Source organism: Ptychodera flava, chromosome 2 (genome assembly GCF_041260155.1).
Source record: "Ptychodera flava strain L36383 chromosome 2, AS_Pfla_20210202, whole genome shotgun sequence".
In the NCBI taxonomy this organism is placed as follows: Eukaryota; Metazoa; Hemichordata; class Enteropneusta; family Ptychoderidae; genus Ptychodera; species Ptychodera flava.
The window spans coordinates 20,956,093-20,966,359 of record NC_091929.1 but is presented as its reverse complement, the minus strand read 5'-3'; the positions used below and the strand labels follow the sequence as shown (position 1 = coordinate 20,966,359).

General features: G+C 38.7%; 1 protein-coding gene across 1 annotated transcript; it reads right to left on the bottom strand.

Moving 5' to 3' along the window:
• Window positions 1-3,550: 3,550 nt before the first annotated feature.
• Window positions 3,551-9,721, bottom strand: LOC139116726 (aqualysin-1-like). Its single transcript, XM_070679345.1, has 9 exons — window positions 9,578-9,721; window positions 9,154-9,261; window positions 7,869-7,980; window positions 7,288-7,388; window positions 6,491-6,614; window positions 5,090-5,271; window positions 4,216-4,372; window positions 3,914-3,966; window positions 3,551-3,651 (listed from the first exon to the last, which is right to left on the bottom strand). Exons 1-8 carry the CDS (start codon window positions 9,677-9,679, stop codon window positions 3,953-3,955), a joined length of 900 nt encoding a protein of 299 aa, XP_070535446.1. The 5' UTR covers window positions 9,680-9,721; the 3' UTR covers window positions 3,551-3,651; window positions 3,914-3,952.
• Between the last annotated feature and the right edge of the window lie 546 nt (window positions 9,722-10,267).

Genomic DNA, 10,267 nt, shown 5'->3' with positions numbered 1-10,267 from the left:
GTGAGGTGTTCTCGAGAATATCTAATGACTTTCTCGGCTTGATATTGACAGGATCGGTGCCGTGACAAAAAACCGTGAGTTTTTGCGCCAATTTCGAAGATATGAAATGGACCAACGCCAAAATAGAAAATAACCTGATTTTCCATCAGAGAGAGAGAGAGAGAGAGAGAGAGAGAGAGAGAGAGAGAGAGAGAGAGAGAGAGAGAGAGAGAGAGAGAGATTGTCCTTGTAATTCAGTCCGATCAAAGACCCTGCACGTGGGTGGAGCATGGATGTACAAAAATAGTTTATTTTTGTACATCCATTGGTGGAGAGACTGTGGCCCGATGTAGCATTGCATCAGCGGCAAGGTACTTTCAGTCACGTGATTCATGACTGGCAGCGAATGATGGTAACTGTATCCATCAAAATTGTCCGAACCTTAAGAAGAATGAAAGATTATCAATTTCTAGTAGAAACACGCCTTATATATCCTATGTTGTTATGGACAGTTTGTTTCCTATCTTGCTAACATTCCATAGTCAGCAATGATATAGGATACGGACAGTCCGCGACCTTACTACAAGTCAATATACTGGTATGCAAAAAAAAAAAAAAAAGTCTGCATCGCTCGATTCTCTCAAATTCTTAGAACTAATACGTTTTTATTAAATTTAGAAACATCGATGTCGAAATAAGATCAAACGAATATTTGCTGAAGCTTAAACAATGATCCCGACATGCTCAACCAGCAAGCGTAAAGATGGCGGTCGAAAGTCAGAAAACGAGCCAACATTATCGTGTATTACATTATTTGCCCACTGGATGTTGCGAGACTTCGTTTGGATTGGAACCAAAAATGTAGAAAAATCGGATGCAATTCCAAAACTCGGACAGGAAATCTCGTAAATTTCTCAGACGTAGTGACCGACGTGCAGATCGGAACTGCGTCGCGTCGGTTATCATCATCATATCGATGGCACTCGCACACATGGATACGTCATGCGCTCTATTTTAGTGACGATAGAACAAAAAGAGGAAGTCAAATAAACATTTGATTTATTAGTAAACTCATGGAGGTACCAACGACACTCCATGGGAAACTATACACGGATACCATGCCGCTTCACACCTCTATGCCGGGGCCCGGTATTGAACATTTCTTGATGTGTTATTCTGAAGTTTAGCATCATATTAAAGTTTGGCAATGACTGTCGGAAGTCTAGGGACATCCTAAACCGGACACATGTTTTAGCGATGTGTCCGTCAAATTCGGCCAAAAATCACACGAAACGAGCGTTTTTGAAGCAAATTAAGTACCAGGTATGAATTTTGAGAATGATAGGGAACGATCGACGGTTACATGATAGACGAACTTGCTACTTTTCACAGTAAAATCGAACGTCGAAGATGACATGGTGGCATAATCCCTATAGGAAATAGCCATTTGGTTTCCTGACTTGGGTTTTTCTCAGGCATATGTACACACGTCTATGGGGGCATAGACGCCGAGCGGAATAGACTGATCACGAGTGACTGTGGTAGACCGTGCATAGTGCCGGCGCCGTGCAAACGGCAGAATATTTGCTAGAGCTTGGCCAAAAATATGATAACTTTAACAGGAAAACCATGGGAATACAAGACTCAACATATTATTTCCGCATTTGGCAACCAGAAATATCCGTGTTAATCGAAGCCCTTCAATTTTTTAAGTCGGCAACATCGCTTCGCAGGCGGAGAGCGGCAGCCATTTTGTTTGTTTACGTTATTTACCAACAAACTGCAAATGTAGTTCGGGTGAACTTCGAAACCCATGACGTTCATCGTGTATATCTCGACGTTTACAGTGAAATATCACGGCTGATATTTTACGGTGAACATCACTAGGATGAAGCAATATGGGCATGAGTATATGATAATGATAATTACAATCTTCCAATCGGATAAAACCTTATAGCCGCTGCACAGTACCAGCTTCGACTCGATGATTAGATCTTGAAAAATGTGAAGAGACACTTGATACCAACCAACCGCATAAGACTTAGAAGTCTAGCAATAATACACTCAGGTGGTTGTCGTTTGCCATGTCTGTTTGAAAACCCAAGATCATTTATTCAAACACAATTGCTGTTAGTTTACTCACTTTCTTCGAAATTTTTCCGAATGGCTGTCAATAGAATGACTTGAAAGTTTTACAAAATTTCTATCTCCTCGTAAACACAATAAACATTACCCAGTATATTCAAAATTTACGATGACAAGACAGAGTGACTGATTCTACATTTTCTAAATTTCTGTAACTTTTCCATGGCTATCTTTACTCAGAGGAGATTTGCCCAATTCCATGAAGCAACCTCTGTTGTTACAAATCAGAGTGATTCATGGGTATCTCTAATACTATGTCGCCGATGCAGACATTCAGAGCGACTCCTCAATATAAATTGTAATGATATACAGGAAGTATTAGGATGCTCTATTAAAGGCGGCGGAAACTACAGAGCCATTTTAACACAAGGATACAGGGAAACCGAACACAGTCACTGTGTCGTGAGGTGAACATAACATTTTAATGAGACCGTAGAGAAAGGATCCAGTCAATCATTGCGTTTTGAGTGGACCTTTTAGGAAAAGAAACACCAATCACTGTGGACGTTACATATCAGTAGGATATAAGTCGTAGGCCATCTTGAAACGAATATACTACTTGGACCACGCAACCGAAGAGTTTATATATGCCACTAAAATTATCGCTAAATCCCAAGCTAAGAGGGCAGCAGATAAATATAAAGTCAGTATAGGGAGCACAGGGAGCACTAACTACGTGTGTATGGGCACAGTCAAAGAAGGACAAATTATGTAAGAATCATAAACTAAACAATTTGAATTCTATATTTTATTCCAGAGACGAAATGAATCAGTTTTTCGTTTTCAATTGTTAAATATTCCTATACGTATAGCCATCTTTGTGAATATCGAAGTTCCTTAATTGGTCATCTAAAATTTGAATATGCCCTTATATAGTAAACGAGGCGTCTCAGTGCCATCTGGTGGCGCACTCGTTTCGCGTTCCCGCGGCGCCTGAGTAGAGAACAATGATTGGCTACTACAGATATAGATATGAATGTCTTTACTTGGCCACCTCAATGGCAAATACACTAGTCCACTTCAAAACTTCAGTAACCCCTATACAACGACACTCTCGTCCAGCTTACTTATAATACTGTAAATAGGTTTCGACCTATAGTTTATACACTCTCATACATGAGCATTTTGCCAAAAATTACCTTGATAAAGTCTTAGATGCGGTGACGGGAAACGCGTTGTACGGCAATGCAGAGGAAAACTAATAAGGACAACAGCAGATCTTTATATCATGTAGGCATACAGTGCCATTCCTGACAAACCTCTCATTATGACACCTCGTGATTTTTCACGGTGACCATTTTATTTAAATGGAATTTTACGTGGGTACCATTAATAAGGTTTTATAAGTCATTTTAATAAGTTAGTATTACCATAACCAGATAAATCGCATACCAGAAAACAGAATCACTCAAAGAAAGATTGAAAGTGCTGTTATGATATTTATTTCCTTGATTCTTTGAAGTCACATTTCAAAAACTATGAAAAGAAGCTTCAAGCTCGAAAGTGACGAAGTCCATTGATTAACCTCTGTAAAGAGATAAACATTACATACATCATTTAATTGTGAATAGAAAATTGGTGCTGGGCATTTTCGGCTGTTTGTGTCAAAATGCGGGAAGAAGTACTGAACAAATGCATGTCATGATGTGATTGCAAGCTGTTGATTTACCAAAGATATATAAATGTCGTGTGCCCACTTTGCTGTTCTTCTTGTCTGAGAACATGTGTGAAAACAAACTTTTATATGTCGTGTTTGGTTGTTGAGTCGTTTGCTTAATCAACAACTTACCTCAATTATTAAATTTAATCATGTGTACACCATCAAGTTTTATGCAAGGTCGCCTATTTAAAGAAAAAGAAAGTGTAAGGTGTTGTTAGAAATTTGACGTGTTATTATAGTTAAGACCTTTTCATGATATAATTGTCAGATTTCAACAGCCAAATTCCTTCCCTGAAACCAACCTTTGGTAGGCATCCATCCCTATCAAACAAGGAGTCATAGACATGGATTCGAACATACAGATCGCCATATTTACCTTATACATAAGACTTAACCATTTTGATTCATATTATTGACAAAAGAAAACCTACTAGATACTGCGGCAGCAGCCATGGATGTTCCACTCATGGTCTCATAGCAGGTATCGCAGTCGTTGCTGGCACTTCTGATGTTGGTACCAGGAGCATAAGTGTCAACACATGGACCATAGTTGGAGAACGAAGCGCCTTCGGCTCCGACGGTGGTTGCCTAGTGTGCAAATTGAAATATTGAATTCATTATGCAATAAGTAAGAACATGTCTGTACCTAGTACATTTCACTTTGGGTCCAACACTGTGCCAATATTGTCGTGAAAATAGTTTGATAGCGCTAACTCAGCATGGCAAACAAGGAATACCCTTTCTTTAGTCAGATTGCACGTCGGGGACAGCTACTCTGACTCCCAAAGTTTTAAAATTATTTTCGGATCTACCACTTGTGGGGCTACTTTTGAATCTCTTAGCGTAAGAAAAATGTTCTCGACTTAGTTTTTCGAAAATCGAAAATTTTATGTTTCTCCAAAGAGTCAATTCAGGTATGGCGGCCATTTTGAATTTCAAACATTAGTTAATCTTCCAAAATTTGTTTCTCTGGTACCAAATTTTGCAGGATGATTCTTCCACTATCGATGCGTATTCAACCTTAAAGGTTGCAGTTAGGCTTATTGCTTGCGCCTACACAAATGTTGTGAGGACTTCATGAGAAATTTACTTTAATGTACCTTGATTCAAATATTGTGGTTTGTAACAATATCAGTTGTTCACAAGTTTCTTACATAATAGACTTTTCTTTTCTGCGGAAACAGTATGCCAATATAAAATTAAAACTGAACGCAAACTCATGCAAGAAACGATCACGACGTATCAAAGCTAAGCGTCTATTTCCTCTTCCAGATATGCATTTTTGAAGCATTAAGTACATCTCACCTCTCGCACACGGGCAGGGGAGTACTTGCAGGCGTCGTCTGCACTGTTGCCAGCGGCAACGACGGCTGAATATCCAGCCCTGATAACGCCTCTAACGCAATCATCAAGAGTATTGCTAGCGCCACCACCGAGGGACAGATTAACAACGCCGCCACTACCACTGCCAGCAACAGCTTCGAGACCTGAAATGCAGAACGGGTTATTTATTTAGTCTAGTTTATATCATCACAACATTGTCATTAACCCCTTGAGCGCCAAAGTCTATTTTTGTCCCCTCCATAAAATAAAGCCCCTGTCAATTTTTCTCAGATTTTTGCCAAAATTTAAATAAAAAACTGTAGCCAATGAAATGGGATATCCACTTGGTCTAAAATTATCAAAATGTTACAGAAAAAAATTCATAAAAATTGGTAAAATATTGCACTAAAATTTTGGCAGGAGAAATTTACAGCGCTCAAAGGGTTAAGCTTCAAAGAACTAAAATTGAACATTCATTGAAGAGATTTTTACTAGTGCCTAAAAGATGACAATGTGTACAAGAAACTAGAATAGGGCTAATCCTTGGTTTTTATGCATTTTGAGTGAGTTTTGTTACGCCAGTTTTAGTATAGATAGCTGCAGTATAATTAGCTCTTACTTTGCATTATAGTTGTACTACATCTATATTTAACATCGACTTATAAATTTGGGATTCACTCATTTAGATTCTGCTTAGTCATCATCATGAAGATTTGATTGAATAAAGAAAACAACTTTGAAAAGTTTTGAACTACCGGTACAATGGCCACCGTCTAAAGAACATGTGCCATGAAGTCTTGTTTCTTGAATGTAGAAATGCACCTCGGGACAGATATTCGATTCTCAAATTTTAACAATATCTTTTTTTGCCAGCCACTTTGGGGGGACTCATTTTGAAGCTTACAGTCTGAGAGTAAATAAATTTTCACAAATCGGGAATTATGTTTTATCCATAGAGATTACACAGTGACGGCGGCCATTTTGAATGTCAAATACCGGTAAATATCGGATCATTTGTTTCTCTAGTACCCAAACATCTACGGTGATTCCCAGAGTTTTATTCTTGATTTTGAAAGAGAATGGTTAAAAGTTTACTTTGGGAAAGTTTGAGCGAAAATTCAAGTTTTATTAACGAGGTGCTCGTATCGAATCCAACACGCAAAAGAGTAATTAAGCAAAATTGAAAGGAGATAAATCGGCGTATTTATGATAAGTGATACCCAATACCATTCGCTATAAGCTGATGTATGCAGGAAATAACGATGTACACATGTAGACTGGTGGAGTACATGTGTAAATGTGTAAATGTGTATCGTAATAATATGTAAGAAGTTGCTATAATTTTGTTTTGATCAAGAACTGGATCGACAATCGACGCCTCACCGGCACAGATGTTTGATGTGGATCCAGCTCCGTTACAGCCGAGAACACGGACGCTGCTGAGTGCAGCACCAGAACCACCAGCAGTGCCAGCAACGTGTGTACCGTGACCATTGCAGTCACCGCCCTAGAAGATAAAGAATATAGGATACGTGCTATTAAGGTAGTACGCGCCTTTGGGACAGATATTCGGACTCTGCAACCTTATAATATTCTTTTGGGCAACAACTTGCGGAGGCTCATTTCGCAGCTTATGGAGTAAATAAAGGTTTTACCTTTTTAGTTTGGTGAAAAGTTAGAATTTCATTTCATCCCCATGGAGATAACACATGGATGGCGGCCATTTTGAATTTCAAATATCGGTTAATGACGGGTAATTCGTTTCTCTGATACATAAAAGTTACTTTGCACGGTGACCCCTGATTGTTATACTGGATTTCGAAAGAGATTGGTTGAAAGTTTGCTATGGAAAGTCTTGAGCAAAAGTGTAAATCTACCCACTTCGAGGCAAGCACTCTCTTCATTGATTAGCAAACCGTATTTCCTTTGTGTAGTGTCCAAGGGCGGTCACATCTTTGGAAAGGATAGCTTCCCGTAACAGTGTGACGAATGTTTTGAAAGTAGGTGAAATAACACAGAAGTGGTAAAAGTTTCAATACGTAAATAGGACGACAATTAAAAACTATGTATGAGTGTTGTTGTTTAAGTGAAAGTAAGGAACAGTACTGTTCAAATGGATTAGGGTATGCATTATACTTGTACTGAATAACCTTTTATGATTAACGTACTCCTTCACTTACATTGCCTCCCTCGAAATCGAAGAAGGGAGAAGCACGACCGTCGAACTCAACATGAGAGTAACGAATACCAGAGTCCACGACGTAAACGGTACTTCCACCGGCTATAACGAATGAGAAGGAAACCTTAAACATCATGCTATTTTTATTACGATTAAAGTAATTACTTAATTTTCTTATGTCTTGATTCCTAATCATCAAAGTCGACTCATCTGTTCTTTGCATCACTGCTGACATTTGATACGTAAACTTTGATCTTGCTGAGAAAATAAAACCAATGGGAAAATCGTGGGTATTGATCGTTGGACTGGGTGTAAATTGTAAGGGCTAACTGGGTACGGTATGTTGTGAGTTCGAACCTGATTGAAACCACAGTGCCGTATTTTGGCTATGCAAATTTGAAAAACATGTTTTCGCTTACATCTTTGAAAAACGCACGAAAAATTGCCGTCAGGAAAGTCAGATCAGTATAAAATATGGCTGACCGCATCCCGATGGAATCGAAACTCCATTTCATGTAACATTCTACTTCCGAGACCAACGCACATGCGCAGAATAATTTTAATCTGCGCAAACTCACTCACCAGCTGCAGCTCTTGCTGGACGAGCACGGGCAATACGGTCCAATGTATTGTCAAACATAGCAGTCACGATGGAGTCTTCTTGAACATATTCAACATCATCACGAGCGAGAAGCTGGAATGAATATAAGAAGTCGTACATGAACATGAAGAATCTTTTAGGATATAATGCGCCTTTGCGACAGATATTCCAACTCCAAAACTGTTCCAATACTTCTCTGATCAACGGCTTGTTAGGCGGGAACGCTCAAAGCAGTGAGAAAAAAAACTCACCGTCTTTGTACAATAAAAATATGTTTCCAATGGATTTTACATGGGTAAGGTAGCCGTTTTGAATTTCAAATATAGACAGATATTAGATAATTTTTGTCCAGTAGTAAAGTTTGCACGGCGACTCCTAATTTTGTTCTTGATTTGTCAAGAGAATGGTTTAAAAATTTATGTAGGAGTGTTGAATACAAGTCTTTCCACTTTCGAAGCGCATATGACCTTAAGGTAGTATGCGCCCCGAAAGTGAAAGACTTAAACTTTGGCTTAAACTTTCCTCGGTGAAACATTAAACCTTTCTATTACTAAATTAACGATAAAAATCGGGGGTCACCATGCAAAGTTTGGAATTAGCGAAACAAATTATCCAACATTTTGCAATATTTGAAATTCAAAATGGCCGCTAAACCTGTATTATCTCTATGGGAAAAAATTACAATCTAGATTTCCGAAAAGCTAAGAGGGTGGACATTTTCCTTTACCAAAGAACTTTAATATGAGCCCTAACAAGTGGTGGATCAAAAGAGAATTGTAGAAATTTGAGAGTCTGAATATCTGTTTCCAAGGCGCATCCTTCCCTAAGAGTTAAGTCTGCCTAAACCCTTTTTGCTAACTGACATTGATGTTCGTTCCCGTTGAATTTTCAGTTCTTACGTTTATTTGTCAGTAATGACATTACACTTTACAAATCATGTCATTCGTTGCCGACTTGCTTGTGAAAATATTTATATTAACATTCTACGGAATGCTCAAAATTTCCAATCAAATAAAAAGTCTGCGAGCTGGTACCTTAAAAATATAACCTTGTACTACATAGCCTAGCATAATTTGTGCTGTCATGTCAACAGAGCTTTGAGCAACATGTCAGTCATTCTTTTATTTCTATCACGACAGCGTTCAGTGATACAAGTTAAACCCTGGACGTAGTTTTGCATCCATCACCGTTTCAATTGTCAAGGTTCCAGAGAGTGTCGTAATAGTTGCTTTATACGTCATCTAAATGTGTATGTGTTACACTCACTTGTTTGACGTCATTGGTCTCAACAGCGACGGCGTTCAACACTTTGGAGAAGGTCTTAGTGATAGCGACACCAACGGGAGCATTTCTGGCAAAAGCTTTAGAGTCACCCTGTAGTTTAAGAAAGACATGTGGACGTTTGAAAACGTTGGTATCAACAAGTATTGCATATATCGGATTCCACAATTTCTTTTCACGTCTTATAATGTTTTTGTTTGAGCTAAATGTGTTGAACTGTTCTTTACATGGGTAATTTTGAGAATTTCAGAGGACAAGCTGCAGCTTCTTAATTATGGTTGTTATGAATTGTTGACCAAAATGATAAGACAGACAGCTTCCAAAAGTCTAGTTAATGTTCCTCAATTGACGCGACCATGATTCATAGCGACGAGACAACGTTGAAACCAACAGTAACAATTTTTCTTACCTTTAGTTTGACGATGTACGAGTTGGGAATAGCGGTAGATGAAGTGTAGAAGTCGGCTGCTGAAGCAGCGGCGACCAAGACGGCGAGGAGAAAGAGACGCATTTTGAGACTAATGATCTGTTGAGAAATCGACAAGTCGATTATTCGGGTGTTTTGACGAAAGATAACGCTGAAATTGAACGCGGAAAGTATCACGTTTACTTAATCTCGTGTTTTGTAATCGTTCCAGAAATTGACAACGATAGCACAAGTTGCAACTTTGGACAAGTAAAAAGTTTGAAGGACTTTGAAACACTGCATGCAAATTTAAAAAATACATACATACAAAATCTCCCCTAATTATAAAATAATTGCCAAGAAATGAAACCTGAGGATCCTAAACGGACACCATGATGCCAATACAGAGAGTTGTTTTGACCTCCAGTCTGTTTATCCATTCCTTCGGAAGCTTCAGAACGCCTTTCACGATGACGATCGTAGTTTTCGTTGTTGAAACTTCAAGGGTATCGAGATGTGTTTCTTACCTGTTGCAAAACAGCGAGTTAGAAGAACAGAGCCGCCTGCTACCTTATATGTATTCTAACTTGCTATTATCTTATCAGAGTATATCCGCACATAGGCACGCAACAGTGACATGTGTTCAGACTCCACGCGAAACCCAAACAAATGTCTTGTTTGTGTCGCAATTTC